This window comes from Fundulus heteroclitus, chromosome 1 (assembly GCF_011125445.2).
Source record: "Fundulus heteroclitus isolate FHET01 chromosome 1, MU-UCD_Fhet_4.1, whole genome shotgun sequence".
NCBI classification, from domain to species: domain Eukaryota; kingdom Metazoa; phylum Chordata; class Actinopteri; order Cyprinodontiformes; family Fundulidae; genus Fundulus; species Fundulus heteroclitus.
In genome coordinates, this window is record NC_046361.1 from 38,789,809 (window position 1) to 38,806,809 (window position 17,001).

Genomic DNA, 17,001 nt, shown 5'->3' on the forward strand with positions numbered 1-17,001 from the left:
TTTTTGACAGCATTTATTTTTTACTCCACTGTACGGCCAAGTCTATAACGAGGGCCGAACATGTGGCATCAGCGCCGGACCCTAAAACCCCGTCTTGTCACGTACACACAAACGAAGAGGTTTCTAAAAATCTCCACTTTGGCCGGAGTTTTGAGAACCATTTCTTTTCAGGGATGTAAAATGCAGTTTACGTGTGGATGAGAGGCCTAACTGCATAAAAACTTATCCTTTTATCCAGATGTGCGGCTACGTGTGGACTGGGCCTCAGACTGAAGCAGAATAAAAGGATCCTGTCCAGCAGCTATTGGCTACTTTAAACGACTCCAACCAGTCTCACTGCTTATCAGAAATAAGAAAACGTGTGTATCTGAAGACAAACTGTTGACCTGTCCATAATGAGTGCAGTTAAAAATGTGTCCATTACAAAACTAGAAATTTTATAATTCATATTTATTATGAAAATAAACTAAACTTTACTAAAGGCAATATGCAATTTTTAGGCAGAAGAAAAAAAATTCACTGATTTGAGTCACTTGGTGATTAATTTGTGCATCGCTATTTTATAATTCATTAAGTTTACATGAAGACACAATGAACTGAAATATCTCTTTGGTATCTTGTAATAAAGAAACTCAATTCTTTGAAAATTTTACGTTTCGATAATCTTTAAGATTTATCGATCATAGTAGAGCTCGGCATGTGGACCAGCAAAAAACAATTGTTTTATCTATTTAAATAAAATGTATTGAATTGAATTGAATATTTTTCACGGGATGTTGTCAAACCTGAGGTTTTTGGTCCATTTAGGAAGAACTCTGGTCTATTTACCCCTTGGTGTGGTGCATTTGTGTAGCTGTGACAGCAGTCATTTCTAAGGATAGATGAAGGGATTTTGATGAATTAGCATTTTAAAATATGTTTAACTGCAAATTGCTTTTAGTTTCAGGGTCAGCTGAAATTTATCTTCTTTCATTTTTTATAGGACATTAGTAGAAGTTTACGCGCTATTAGCCACTTCTTTTTTTTTGAGTGTTTGTTGGGGTTGAGTAACCATCGTCCTTTTTGAGCTTTTTGATTGTATTCTTAAGGTTAACACTAGCTACGTTTACATGGACCAAAGTAATCGGAATAAAGGTCCGCTCGGAATAAAAAAGCGTGCATGTAAACAAGTCAATTGTAATGTGATGATCGGATTAAGATCGGATTATTCTATTCTGAATAAAGCCAGGTGCATATACAGCCACATTATGATCAGATTAATTGATTCTGTGCCCGTATAAACGGTACGACCCGATTATTTAATCCGAATACGTTTTAATCCGATCGTGAAATTTTGTGCATGTCAACACAGCTATCGTGAATAATAAATTCAGAAAACCTCCATCTTGTTTTTCTCTTCCTCTGTTTCTTTCTTCGCGCTCTTTCTTTTAGCCAACGTCTGCGTAGAAGATCGAGATTTGTCTCTTTTACGTCCCACAGTTGTCTTTTGATCTGGCCCACAGAGCCGCTCTGTGGACAGGTGGTGATCAGGTGGAGAGATTATAGAGCTGTAATGTCTCAGATTAATACCGAAAATGAGCGCTTCATTACTTAAAGCCTGCTGTTAGCTGCAGCTGTGGTTGGAACGTGTGTGAGCTGGTAGATGGAAGGATGGACATGCTGTACAAAAAAAAAAAAAAAAGGCCCCGGCTGTCGGTCTCTCTCTTCATTTGAATTTCATATTGCTTTATTGGCATGGCATGTGAGCCCATCTGTGCTGCCAAAGCTCGGAGGGACAGGGAGTTTACCAGTTCTCCAACACTAAGGTGATTACTGTTTAGTTGTCATTGTGTATTTACTCATAGCTTTTCTTTTTTTTTTTCTTCTAAACTAACACTTATATTTTTGGAAATCTTTACTGGATTGTTATTCTGCGTATGTAGCACAGTACATGAATGCTGAGTCGGCTCATTCCATCAGATCCGTCCATCCATAATCTCTGTCGTGTATGCATGTTTCACGTTTAAGGTCTGCAGACTGTGGAAATTATATGTGCCATGAATCCAGTTTTGCAGTTGGCTAAAGAAAAAAAAGACGCTTGAACCTTGAGTTTGTGAAAAGATGGATACATTTGGACCAAATTACAAAAATATGGAGCAACTCTCTTAGTTCATGTTCTAGGACAAAGGTTTTTTTTCTATTATAGGCTTACTGTTTACCTTGGAGTCAAAATAGTTCCCATTAGGATTCGTCTGTGTGTCATTTGCAAACAAATGTGGAACATAAACAGAAAAAAGAAAGTGACAGACAAAATGAGGGTGCCCTGAGATTCCCATCAGGTCTATTTGTAGACTGTAAACGCTGGTTGGATCCCTTCCTTACATGACACGTATTCATGCGTCGCTAACGGTGCAGATGAATTTGGTTTGATCCGATGCTGCCCGAACACTTTATGCACGTTGCACAACCGTAAATTGTGCTTCAATAAAGATTAAACACACATAAACGAAGCAATTTAAAACTCTAACAATCCTTTTAGATATATATATATTTTTTTAAAACATTAAAATATGAAAATATAAACAAATTCTAAATGAAGGAGAAATGGAAAATGGTCAAAAATAAGAACAGGTTCTTTTAGAATAGCTACAGAGAGATATTAATTGATTTCATTAAATTATGAGACTAATTAATTACATCAGTAAATTCACAGAGGGGCTTTCTCAGATTTACCGTGTCACAGATTATATAAACGCCATCGTGTACCAAATCCTGCACAGTGTATGTTTCTTTAATCTGCATTTATTTTTAAATTGAAAATGGTCAACACAAATGGACTTGGAAGGATTTTTCTTTGCTAAATGATTCCTCTGCTGGTATTTTCTCCTCTGTCCCATTACACACCAAAACGGTTTTGTTGGTTTCATTTCCAGAAATAAAATGGTGCCGTCTACCACAAGACGTTTCATACCAACCACACGTTAAATTCACGCCTGTGGGAGGACGTTTCGCCGCTTCTCACCGCCTTCTGCCATCTTCACGTTACAAAACAAGACCGCATTAAGTAGACTAAGGGTCTAAAACAGATGGGAACCTTCATCAATCGGGATAAATTACAAGATTAAAGCAAATATATATACAATGCAAGTTTTTCTGAGGGGTTGGTGTATTGTAGATGCAGATGGCTGTAGGGACAAAGGATCTACGGTAGAGGTCTGCATTACAGCGGCTCTGGAGAAGCTTCTGACTGGAGACGCTTTTCTAATACAGTCTGATGAAGAGGATGCTCAGGGTTATCCATAATGTTCTTCATTTTATGAGGAATCTTTTTTTATACAATCCTCTCCAGAAGCTCTAGAGGGAAACCTTGCCTGCAAGATGAATCCTTGCGGTATTTGTGCGTTCACAAACACACAAGAGTCCATCTTTTTCCGGCTCCAGCTTCAGCCAAGAATGGTTTGGGCCAATCACGTTGCAGGGTTGAGGTTCAAGGCGGGACATGCCGGTGTGACAAAAGCAAGAGCGGTTGAACCCACAGCTGAACCAACACTAACATGCCATCACTTCTGTTTTGTCAGAATCTACAATTTTGTAGACCAGCTTACTGCTTACATTTCAATCTGATGCCATGATTGGCTAAAAACACCAATTACTACTACTTTATTTATAAAGCACTTTAAAACAACAGCAGCTGGGACAAAGTGCTGTACAGACAATAACCAATTAACATTTAAAATGGAAAAACAAAACACCAAAGATTACATTAGAAATATAGAAAAGGAACGAGCAAAAGTCTCAACATGAGTTAAAAGCCAGGGAATAAAAATGTGTCTTAAGGCGAGTTTTAAATGTGGACAATAAAGGGATACTTCTAATATGGAGCGGCAGATTGTTACATAAATCAGGAGCGGCAACACTAAAAGCTCTGTCTCCTCTGAGCTTGAGTTTAGATCTCTGTACCTCCAGGAGCAGCTGGTCTGCTGACCTGAGGCAAAGAGCAGGAGGGTGTGGGTGAAGCAGTTCAGAGAGGTAAGACGGGGCCAGACCATGTCAACTCTTAAAAACAGATAAAAATCAACTCTAAAATGCACAGGGAGCCAGTGGAGGGAAGCCAGGATAGGGCTGACGGGCTCCATCCTCCCAAAAATAAATTTTTCTTAAAACGCGTGTATTTGCCCATAATTTGAGCATGCAAGTTTAAATGAACTGCCAATGGAAGAAGATTTTTGCACTTAACATAGAAACAGTTCATCTCCATCATCTTATTTCAAGTGCATTATATCTAATTATCCTATTTTAGGGGCCAAAAATACTCATTTCATTGGCAGATAATCTTATTTATCTGCTCAAATGAAGGTCAAATACACTAATTTTAAGAAAATTAATCTTACTTTTAGTTCCCTTTTTGCAGTGCAATCAGCTCAGAGATTTCTGAATGTCCTTCCTTTGCCCAAACGGATATGATGGGAGCAGTCCCACATTGACAATGTGCAGAACTACAGTGCTGCACAATGTCAGTCTGCCTGGCCAGGTTATCTAGTCCTGTGTTTTAGCTTGTTTAAGTCACTGTCTCTGGTGCTGCTACCCCAACATGATGAGGTCAGGCTCTCCGCCACAGGCTTATAGACGGTCTGCAGCATCTTCTTACACACCCTGTACAGTACAGTCTGCTTTGTCCCTTCCTGTAGACCGCCTCACCGTTGCACCCTCAATATCAGCTGACCTGTGCGTGTGTGTTTATGTGCATCCTTGAGAGATTTGAGGGGACAGAAAAGTCTAAATGCAACTATTGGAATATCAGCTGGGGTTTCTGTTCAGAAGATGCAGCCGGTTTTTCTCTTTACTTACAGGTGTTCTACGCTTTGAATGAGGTTATTATCTGTCCTTTTAGTTACCTTTTGGTGCTCACGTGAGGATTGTCGCTAAGTCATTTAAATGTCATCCAGTTTAATCAGATTAACACAAAAACCCAGATCCCATTAAATACGCTCACACTGAAAAGTCACATGGGATAAAAGAGGAAATGGTACATCTGCTTACATTATTTGCATGTTCCTTTTGTCTGGTCATGGGTCTAGTTTTTGTTTCTCTTTATTGTTTTCATCATACCGTGTTTTCACACTGTTGTGTGTTTTTTTTTTTTTTTAGATCGTCCGCTCTCTGTCGTTTGAAACCTTGTAATCAATGTTTCCTGCCCTCATTCTGCTTCACACACACACACACACACACAGTTTACCTGATATGGCAGAGAAAAGATAGGAGACACTCCCTTACCTTCAGTTATCACTCGCCCCATCTTATATAACACAGAGATATCGTATTGCTGCTTTTGTGTAAGTGTGTGTGTGTGTGTGTGTGTGTGTGCTTAAACATGACTGATTATGTTTAACTTGTCTGTGTGTGTTTCTGCAGTGAGTAAACTCACACAGACTCTACATCTGTCAGCAGCTCTACCATTGGTGGTCTTTCTTTAAAGAGGACATATCATGCAAAATCAACCTTTTTACCATATTTTTCGCACCGGATTATAAGGCGCATAAAATATTCTTCACAAGTGTGTCATATCACTCCGCATCTGCAAAAAGGGAACTAAAAGTACGTAAAATTTTCTTGGAATGAGTGTAATTTTCCTTGATTTGAGCTGATAAATAAGACTATTTGCCAGTGGAATAAGATTGTTACACTTAAATTAAGAACAATTCATCCCCATCATCTTATTTCAGGGGTAGAAATATTCATTCCAATAGCAAATAGTCTTATTTAGCTGCTCAAATCAAGCAAAAATATACTAATTTCAAGAAAATTTTACTTACTTTTACTTCCCATTTTGCAGTGCGGCCCTTCAGGAGGACAGAGTAGCTGGACTAAACTGCCCTGTTTCTAAAATAAGGCCAAAATAAACGTAACTTCTATATTGAATTAACTTACTAGGTTTATTGTTGCTAGCGCGTACTCCAGGCTGCCTTACATGAATGCTCTTCTAGTTTAGACATTACAGTCAGGCAGTCTTGTAGACAGCTCAGGGGTCCTATCTGGCAGTGACACAGTGTACCGTAATGCTCCTAATATCCAGTGAGTGGAGCGGCTTTGTTGCTCACCAAAGTCATACTTCTACATTTTAACAGATTTTTGAGCGCATTATACCACATAAAATCAGCCAGTAAGCACAACGGTGATCATATATAAGGCACACCACATTATAAAGCACACCAGATTATAAGGCGCAGCATCAATTTTTAAAAGATTTAAGGATTTTAAGTGCCTCTTGTAGTCTGAAAAATGCGGTAGTCCTTAAATATATTTAGTTGTGTACTTGGTGTCTCTGGGAACGCAGAAAATCTGTCCAGGTAAATATCCAGGTTATGCTGTGTAAATATCTGTATTCTTTTTTGGTAATATTGTTCAAGCTGTACAGCTCTCTGTATTCTCCATTTGGTTTTTCAAACAATTACGTCACAGAATTTGCTGCAGAGCTGCACCTTTAGCGTATCATCAATAAAAGCTCACATTTATGAGTTTTCCTAATAACCTTTTTATACATCAATGCACTGCAAAAGATCACTAATAGTAACTAAAGTTTTCTTGAAATAAAGTTTTCTGCTTGATTTAAAAAGGCAATTTAAATGATCTGTCAATGGAATAATGACTTAAAATAGGAATAACTTATCTCCATCACCTTATTTCAAGTGCAGTGTATCTAATTATCTTATTTTAGGGGTAAAAATACTCATTCCACTGACAGATAATCTTATTTACCGGCTCAAATCAAGGACAAACAAACTAATTTCAAGGTAAAGAGAGGTTTGTCTTGTTACACATCTTGTTTTGACAGTGCTCAACAGCCCTCCAAGCGCTGACATTTAGCTTATTGCTCCTTTAAGGAGTTTAGTTTCCTTGTGCCAGTGGGTTGATAACCTGAAAAAGTAACAACGTTCCAACCAAACCGACGGTTTATGTTTTTTTTTTTTTTTTTCATCTGTGACGTTTCTGCTCGTGTCCTTTTAAAGAGGAAACTCCGGTTGATATATTTACCAACCCATTCCCCCACCCCACTGATAATTTTCTCAGATTTGAAGCTTTTTTTTTTTTGCAAGTCCTCCGCATTTCTGCACAATGACACCAATCAACTGCAGCAATGATTGGTTTTAGTTTTATCAGATAAATCAGTGCTGGCTGATAGAAACCAGAAGAAGTAGAACAGTGGCACGTTGTGGACTACGGAGACATTTATTTTGTCCTTCAGTGGGCTTTCTGTCTATGCATTTCCCAAAGGATGCAGTTTTAAACAAATATTTCAAATCATAGTTAGGAAAACTAACTGAGTCCGTATTTATAAAATCCATCTGCATGCATTGGGTTCTGTGTGTGTTTGTATGTGTGATCACAGCTCAATCACATGATGCATCACATTGGCTGCTCTGTTTCCATACCCACTCTCTTTCACTTCCTCTGTGTTACATCACGTCTCTATTTCTCTGCTTTGTGTCTCCAGCTCTCAGTTTGTAAAATCTCCTGTTTCCCTGTCCCTCTTTTAGACTCCAGTCTCCTTTGCCAACATCTTATCTTCTCTTTTATCTGCCAGAGTGTTACCTTCACTCTTTATCCACTGCCCCTTCGTTTTATCTTACTTTCAATGACAGTATCTCTTCTCTCCCAATCACTAGTGTTTGAGTGTAAAAATAGACAAACTAAACTGAAACTTTGTTCTTTCAACCTTTTAAATCAGGTTAAAAGGCAAAAAAAAAAAAAAAAAAAAAAAAAAATGCCCTCGGGTCACTCAGGTGTACTTTGGATAATTCATTTTGCTCAGTTCACATTTTAATTGTTACATCGAGCATGGCCTTGTACTTTTTTTTTTAAATGTCAACCAAGCTATTTTGTTCGTCTCCAAAGATTGTAGGAAGCCAGAGTCTAAGGCAGGGATGTTGTCTTTGGTTTAGGAGGAGTTTCTTTATCACACAGGACCAGCTTAGTTGGGAAAAGACACAATTTTGTGTTTATTTTGCATGATTCCAAATGTACTTATGCTTATAAACGATCTGAAACACATTACGTGAAAAAAAAAAGCAAAAACAGAAGAACTTTGTAAAGGAGCAAACACTTTTTTCCAAGCAGAGTGGCTTGTCCAGGGAGAAAACCAGGACATGCTTCTCTCCAACATTCAGCAGGTTGTCATGGGGGTTCCCGAGGTTCTCCCAGGTCAGAGAAGAAATATATACCGCCCAGCTACTTGCTGGTCTGTCCCAGGGCCTTCTCCCTGCGGGATATTTCTGGACAGACTCCCCAGGGAGGCTTCCATTGGGGGCGGTCTTATCACATGCCACAACTACTTCTGCTGACTCCAAGGACATCCACCGAGCCGAATACTGTGTCCGCACAGAGCAGTTTGAGCACAAACATGAAACCGCATGAAGCCGAAGGAGCCGTAGCAGCGTAATACTTATGCCATGCCAGTAAGAAGTGTTTGTGTGCAGACCAACAAGGTGGTTTGATGCAGTAAAGGAGCTAAATGGTGGAAAATTACCCGTTTCATTTACTCGCATTACTGTAATAAACTACAATTTGGGAGTACTTAACAAAAGCTGAACCGTTGGTATGATTGAAGTATTTTACGCAGTTACATTTGAAGTCAAACCAGTTATTGAGTGAAAACAAAGAAAAGAAAGAAACACAAACACCGGAAGCAACAGCAGTGAGGACAGAGTTATCATCTGCCAACATGGAGGCTCATCATTGGACGTTAGTAGCGCTGAGGTTTATTAAAGGTGCTCCTTTAACTAAAAACTGTTGGAGACCAACAGCTCCTCTTTTCCTTTGTGAAATGCACAAATGCATTTCTGGTCATAAAAAAGGAACTAACATTTACGTAAAAGTGCATAGTGCACGTTTTGAAGTTATGAATGTTATTTCTAATTAGCTATCTTCTGTTTACCGCAGCTGCCTGTTTACGCCGCATATTAAGTTCATGAGAGAATGATTCGGGCCGAATCCTCTGGGCGTATGCGTGGCTGTGACGCGATGCACGTTCTCGCTCACCAGGCTACTTTGTTGAGTCTCCGCCGCAGTCGATACGTTAGCAACAGAACACGAGTGAATATTTCTAGCTTTCTTAGCTCAGCAGACGTTACGCCTCTGAGCAAAAGATCTGCGCAGTCGCAGCAGCGGATGCTGTTCCTCTTCTCCCACGCAGGTCTGAACACTGGTGTCGTTTCACTTTGTCACCAGAGGGGGCGATGTCTGCAAAAATCCTGGAACTTACACTTTGCTCCTTTAAATCTTTTTTTAAAGGTTTTATGATTCTAGTCGCCTTTATTTGCAGTCTAGCAGACATGAAAGAGGCAAAGAAAAGAGGGGAGAGAATCATCTCTATAGTTTGACTCCAGGACACAGTCTTGAGTCCAGTTTGAGCTTAAATACATTTTTTAAATAATTTTCCTACTCTGTTAGATTCATCTGTCACTGCTTCAGCACAAAATGTGAATTTTTGTTTTTTTCCTTCCCTGGTCTGATTAGATTTTTGTGTCATTCATTGGTTTCCAGTTTACAAGATTTTCTGCTGTGACAATGTGTTTGGGGTGGGGGTGGGGGGCGACTAATGTTATAATTTTAGTCGGCTGAATGCTACATTCTGTTCATACTGTAAATGTATTAAAATTATTAAAAGTGAAAATCACAGTGGCTCTCCGTCTCTGTGCAGTACACAGGTCCGATTCCAGCCGAGCGGGGGGTCGAGCTGGCCATGGGGGGAGGTCGCAGCGAGACCTCGGCCCTGAGCGGGGCAGGAGAGGCCCGGGGCTTGACCACTACCCAGAATTCCCAGCGGCCCAACGCCTGCTGCTTTTGCTGGTGCTGCTGCTGCAGCTGCTCATGGTAAGAAACCAGCACACACCGCCGCAAACAAACCAACGTGTGCTTGTGTCGTAAAACCCAGAGGTAGGAGACAGATGCAGCCACGGCTCCACAAGTGCTGAATAGAAACTGCTCAGTCGCTGGTGAAATATGCTCATCAGCACTGCGTCGATCAACAATCTGCACTTGGAGGCGATAATAAGTTTTTATTGCAAACCTAGCTGTCAGATTTGGAAAAAAAAACCTGATTCAGAGTTTTATTCCCACTTGATTAGATTATTAAAATGCTGCACGGGTAAAAACAAGAACTTCATGAACTGAAGTCTATTTTCAGAGGGGCTCTGGCTGCAGTTTTCTAGTCCAGTTCCCATTTTGGATTTTCTAAGAACAAGAGTTACTAGCATGCAGATTTATAGCAGCATGAGAGTCGAAGCAATATAAAGATAAAAATCTGTATCAGCAATTGTCCCTTGATTTAAACCAACATGCACTTGTGTCATAAAACACTGAGGAAGGAGAGATCAACTGAAACGAGGCTGGTTCTTTGAAGAAAAACCTGACTTTTTATGTTACAAAGCAGCAAAGTGAGAAGCAGACATACCTTCAAACGAGATTTGCTTTCCTTTAAACGTCTTACAGGTCTTATAAATAGCCAGCTCTGGGCCCTCCTCACTGAGTAACAAACCCTCCACCAAAGCTGTGCCACATGTAGCTAAAATTAGCCTCTTAGCTGGGGTGTGTTAGGGTATCAGAAACAGCTTTCATTAGAGCGCAGAGGCATTTTTATGTCTAATTAGACGAGCTATTGGTGCAACCCTAGTTGTATTCAGAGTGCTGATTAGACTAGTAGCTACATTTAATCAGTTTGTCACCAGCAAGCCTTCTTCGTTGTCTTCAACAGAATGTATATATTGGTCCTAAAGCTGTGAGTGACCTGGTCTGCTTTGAGTTCAGGGATCATTTCTGGTGGTGCAGATGGTAGCACTCCTGGCCAGCATCAAGGGTGGGGTTTAGGGTTCAGGCGGAAAGCCCAGACGTCCCTCTGCCCAGCGACACACTCCTGCGTTTTCAGGGGGATTCCTAGACGTTCCCACAGAGTTCCTCCAGTTCTGGGTCTTTGATGGGATCACGACCAGAAAACATCCAAAGGGAGGCGACTGAGTCCAAAGCTCCATTCGGTCACTTGGACCCAGGATGGATGCGGTCCTTTCCTCTTAAACGCTGCCTTAATAAAGTACTTTTAAAACATAAACTATTGCAATAATCTAAATATGTATATTCTTTTTTTTTGGTATTGCATGTAGTTTTAAATGTTTTATAAATTTGTTTTATTTATGTTTTACAGTAGTTACTTATTGTTGTTTCTGGTCTATTTTGAAGCTTACTGACTTCCTGCTTGTCTGATACATTTCTATGTAATCACATTAGAGTAGGCATGGCCAAGGTACGGCCCGGGGGCCATCTGTGGCCCCTGCACTGATTCTGGGTGGCCCCCCAACTGCATCTGAAGAAAGATTTGGTCCACCAGCACAGGTGGCGAATGCAGATGGAAGGTTTTAGTTTTTAATTAGGGCAAAATTATTACAGAAAAGTTCAAATCCTACTATTAATGTTACGTACAACAAAAAGTATTCATCTTTTAATAAACACACTTTTTAAATTTCACAGTAACATCTATCCAATGACATTAAATTACTCAACTGTAGACTTTGGTGCAATAAATCTGCTTTGAATTCCGTTATTAGCTAAATACAGCAAGTGTTTCCAAAGAACAACCGACCCAAATACTGTTCTTATATTGCTAGACCAAAAAGTCTAGCAATATATTATTGTTAACGAGTCTAATTAAATTATTTTGGATTTGGATTTGGATCTACAATGATTTACACATTAATTTCCTACAAAAAAATTGACTAATTTATTTAAAATTATCATATTTTGTAGAGCAGGTAAAAAAAATTACATAATTCTTTCGGTTTAAAAATAAAATGTGTTAATTTTCTGGGCCTCGAGTGTCTTTGACTTTCAATTTTGGCCAATGTACCAAAAAATGTGTACACCCCTGCACTACACTACAAAAAGGTAATGAAAAGTAAGTAAAAATTTCTTGAAATTTGTGTATTTTTCCCTTTATTTGAGCAGGTAATTAAGAAAATTTGCCAATGAAATTAGTATATTTACCCATAAAATAAGATCATTAGAAATCCTGCAATTAAAATAAGATTAATTGTTCATATGTTTAGTGTAAAAATCTTATTCCATTGGAATTCCAAGTTTTATTTACCTTCTAAAATCAAGGAGAAATACACAAATTTCAAGAATATTTTGCTTACCTTTAGTTTCCTTTTTGCAGTGTAGATAAAGGAAACTTAGCTGCAGCAATCATTAACAATCCCTTTTTTTGGATGTTGTGGTTTTTTGGTTTTTAATAATCCCTGAGATTATTAAAGTATGTCTGAGTCCTGATTCCTGATTAAACTTCCCTAACTGACCTCAGAACAAAAACCTGTTAATTACTATATGATGAAGGGGGATTGTTGTGGTTTCTTGCCCTATTGGCGTATTTATTTGTGAGGCACGTGATACGTGTGATATGGTCAGCGGCAGCCCTCTCTCTTCTCTTTAATTGAAATCTAATCTCTAATCTTTAAATAATTCTACTTATTTAATCATGGCTGTGATCCACCATGCAAACATGAATAAATTTTAAACTTTTAGTTTAATGATAAATTCCCACCCATCGACTCTCAAGCAATAGTTTGGAAATCCCTCGAACAGTGCCAGCGTTTAATATCTTAGAGTCTGGTTTAGAAAAATATATTGTGAGTTAAAAGACATAGTTTGATAATAACAGATGACTAATTGATTGCACGATTGAGCCAGTCCAAGCTTTTTTTTTTAGTAGGAATTATCAGCGACCTCGAGACAACGCGGGACGACTTTTCTCTGCCGATTTCACAACAAAGCGCAGAACAGCTCCTCCTCTTGTTCACATAGGAAAATATAATTTACCTGAGAATGAGACATAGTCATTCATGTCAAAGAAAAAAACGAAGAAAGGTCCTGGCATGAAGCCTGGTTTCCTCCGGAGGATTGTGCACGAGCTTGAAGCGCGTGTTTTGACTGGAAGGAGACCAGGAGGTAGAGGAGGGTTTCTCATTGGACGAAAACAGCTGGGGGCGGGGCTAACAGACGTCTCCTGTGACGTGTGCTGCTGCCTTTCTTGGCCGGGTCACCGTTGTGAAACATCTTAAAGGCTCTTTCGTCTGGTTAAATAAAAGGTTGAATAAAACCAGCGCAGGTTGAAATGTCCCATCCTGATTGGATAGCGAAGGTTGTTTTAGCTCCTCCGTCACACGTCAGCTCAATGATGCACTGCAAAAAGGGAACTAAAGTAAGTAAAAAATTCTTGAAATTAGTGTATTTTTTCCTAATTTGAGGAGCTAAATAAGACTATTTGCCAAAGAAATTAGTATTTTTACCCCTAAACTAAGATAATTATATATCCTTCGTCTGGAAATAAGGTGATAGAGATGAATTGTTCCTATTTTATTTTTTTTACTCAAGATATTTTTTATTGAATTTTACAAAAACAAAAAACAGAGCACAGTTATAAGATGTTACAAGGTGGGCTTGTAAAAGCCAATAAGACAAGTTGTTCATACAAAAGTTTGTTGTGCCATACAAGAGAGATATAGACTTCACAAATAAAAAAAAAGTGGTATGACAACTACAGTAAAACAAGTCAGGTAGTGAAGCACAAAGATATAATACAATAAAACAAAATAACCCCTTCCCCATCACCCCACTTGTCACTGCCAAAACTATATCATCACTCCACAACACTCAGGACCCGCCTAGGTAGAATCAGTGCAGTTGAGCATGTCTGAACTATTAGAGAGCTGGAAATGTTTCCAAGAAAGAATTGTTCCTATTTTAAGTGCAAAAATATTATTCCATTGGCAAATAGTCTCATTTAGTTAATCAAATCAAGGAAAAATACACTGTTTTCAAGAAAAGTTTACTTACTTTTAGTTCCCTTTTTGCAGTGTGGGCTTGCCTTCTGCTCTACTCCGTCGTCTTTTCTTTACTTCATCAGATGTTTCTAAAGCCCCGTTAACAAAACGCGTCAAGGTGGGATTAAGGTGCCCTTTTTGCCAAGTTTGGTGAAATCGCAGATGCAGTGAGGGGGTTGGAGGTCGGCCCACCTTGGTTACACTTCGTGGCTGCAGGGACTGCTGCAGTGGTGGCACACGGTTTATGGAAGAGTGCATAAGACTCAGATTTCAGCTCTGACAGGAGGAGTTAGAAAGGGAGATATTTCGTTAAACTTTCAGGAATTTCACCAATAATAAGGTCGTTACACTGAATTTGTCCACCATTACTGTTTGGTAAAGAACCTATAATGAGACATCTGTGGCAGATTTTACGCAAAGTGCTTCCTCCAACGCTGCCCGATCCCTCCTGTCGCCCCGCGGCCGGTCTTTGAAAACATACGGCAGAAAAGTTTTTGTGAAAGAGGCTTAAGTTTGATCGTTTTGGTTCCTGGTTTCCCTATTACAGAAATGCTGATGGGAGTTAGCTCATAATAGCGAAGCAAAAAGAGCCTGGGACTCCAGCCCATAAGGCAAATCTCCCCAACGGGATCGTCGCAGACCAGCGTCGGCCCAAAGATGGGAACAAGGAGCTTTTAAGTTCATTCCAGGAGGTTCCTTCTCTGCCTAAGCTCTCTCACATGATCCTCTGCTGTAGAGTTACGGTGCATTTTGAAACCCCGCCTATTTAAACATAAAGGAAGAAAAATCAGGTCCACAGTAGCCATGAGGTCATTATGTCTCAGTAGTTCCCAAAGGTATACTCACTGTCAATTACACCCGGTGAAAGTAGAGACACTTGTAACTACCGCTTTCCGCTGCTGTTAACATAACTGGGGCTGGCGCTGTCATTAAGTGGGATAATAACCTCGTTGGATGTGACCGTGCATGTGTTTGTAGTTCTAAAAGCAATTACTTGGTGGTAAGCTGTGGTGAGTGTTGTGTAAGCCTGCAGGTGTGTGTGTGTGTGTGTGTGTGTGTGTGTGTGTGTGTGTGTTTGATAAAAGCCGTTTCATCATGTCAGTCTCACCATCAGGAATGAAGAGGAAAGACGGAAGAGGAGAAGGAGAAAGAGGATATCCCAGGAGACCAAGATGGAAGCCAAACTTGAAACTTGGTGAGAGATTACAGTATAAATACTGATTGGGTTCAGTTCATAGATTCTTTTTTTATTACATTTCTTTCTGTTTGTATGACACAGGGGAAAGGTTTCGGCGAGGATTGAAGTAAAAAGGAAAACCCAGAAGTTTTAAATTTTAGAAGAAGTAAAAATTAAAAATAAAATCCCTGGGTTTCTGCAGCCTCGCAGCTGTTGCCGACTCATTACTTCCTTTTTTTACTGCTTTCAATGAGCATTTTAAAAGTTGATGCTGACTAATATAACAGTAAATGTCAGCGATGCCTTACACTGAGCTGGAGCGCCTGCAAATAAACTGTAAATCAGTGGTTCCCCAATCGTTTAGCTTCTGACGCCTAAACAAAGAGATCAGTTTGGACCTGAGTTAATGCAAGGGAAAGCATATAAACCCTGCAAACTTTTAAAAAAACAACCAAAAAACGACTATTACCATATTTTTGGATTTTAAGGCACACTTAAAATCTTTAATTCTTCTCAAAAGTTGACGGTGTGCCTTATATCTGATCACCGTTGTGATTACTGACTGATTTTATGTGGTACAATGCGCTCAAAAATCTGTTAAAATGTGTAAATACGACTTTGGTTAGCAACCAAGCCGCTCCGCTCAATGGATATTAGGAGCATTACGGTACACTGTGTCACTACCTGATAGGACCCCTGAGCTGTCTACCAGACTGCCTGACTGTAATGTCTAAACTAGAAGTGCATTCATGTAAGGCAGCCTGGAGTACGCGCTAGCAACAATAAACCTAGTAAGTTAATTCAATATAAAAGTTTATTTTGGCCTTATGTCAGAAACAGGGCAGTGTAGTCCAGCTACTCTGTCCTCCTGACAGAGACAGATAGAAAGCTGTGGACGTGGAGGGACGCACTGCAAAAAGGGAAGTAAAAGAATGGTTTGAGCAGCTGAATAAGACTATTTGTTAATGGAATGAGTATTTATACCCCTAAAATAAGATAATTAGAATTACTCCACTTGAAATAAGATGACAGAGATGAATTGCTCTTACTTTAAGTGCAAAAATCTTGTTGGCAAATAAAGGAAAAATACACTCATTTCAAGAAAATTGAAATTACTTTTAGTTCCTTTTCTGCATTGCGGTGATATTACGCTCTTGTGAAGAATATTTAGTGCCTCTTATGGTTCGAAAGATACGGTACACAGGTTGTATTCATTTTTGACTACAGTTTTTTTTTTTGTCTAATAATAATTAAAGGTTAAGGAAGTAATCTCTAAAGATGAATAATAAGAGGTCCTTAATCTGGTTAGCTGACATTACACGGTTCTCTACTAGATTGATCATAAATCTATGTTATCATTAATCTAATAGAAAACTACGCAATGACAGCTAACCAGAAATGCGCTCATTAGAATCTGAACTATTGATGTTAGTAGAAAATGTTAAAGCCGCAGCTGCCTGTGAGATAAGATGAGTTTTTAATTTCTACTAAACCACTTATTTTTGTTTCTTCTTCCTTTAAGCCACATTGCTGTTCCACATTATGCTCCCTGTGGTACCAGAAAAACGTCACCTCACAAACACAAATGTCCCCCTCTTCGCCCCACAGCCCCAAACCCTCGATGGAGGAGGTCCAGATGTGGTCTCAGTCGTTCGACAAGCTGATGAGGAACCCCGCTGGTCGCAATGTTTTCCGGGAGTTCCTGCGAACCGAGTACAGCGAGGAGAACATGTTGTTCTGGCTGGCCTGCGAAGACCTCAAGCAAGAAATCAACAAGAGTGCCATAGAAGAAAAAGCTCGGTCCATCTACGAAGACTATATTTCTATATTATCACCAAAAGAGGTAGGCTTTGCTCCTGAAAAACCCTGGGATGTTAGTTTTTACTTATTTGTTCTCCAGTGCTCTGAAAGGAACGTCTTCAATCAGTGTCGAGGATTCCTGCGAGTTTTACACGTGTCTCTGGCCCTGCACAGCTGATC

The 17,001-nt window shown here is 39.5% G+C and overlaps 1 protein-coding gene across 4 annotated transcripts in view; it reads left to right on the plus strand.

Annotated features, from left to right (window-relative positions):
- The window catches only part of rgs19 (regulator of G protein signaling 19), a 43,960-nt gene that overhangs the window by 19,602 nt on the left and 7,357 nt on the right, over positions 1-17,001 (plus strand). For all 4 annotated transcript variants that reach the window (XM_036142557.1, XM_036142550.1, XM_012880035.3 and 1 more), the window contains 3 exons: positions 9,677-9,849; positions 14,959-15,039; positions 16,630-16,864. In XM_036142557.1, coding sequence (XP_035998450.1) covers positions 9,677-9,849; positions 14,959-15,039; positions 16,630-16,864 — 489 coding nt within the window. The remainder of the gene's footprint in view (positions 1-9,676; positions 9,850-14,958; positions 15,040-16,629; positions 16,865-17,001) is intronic.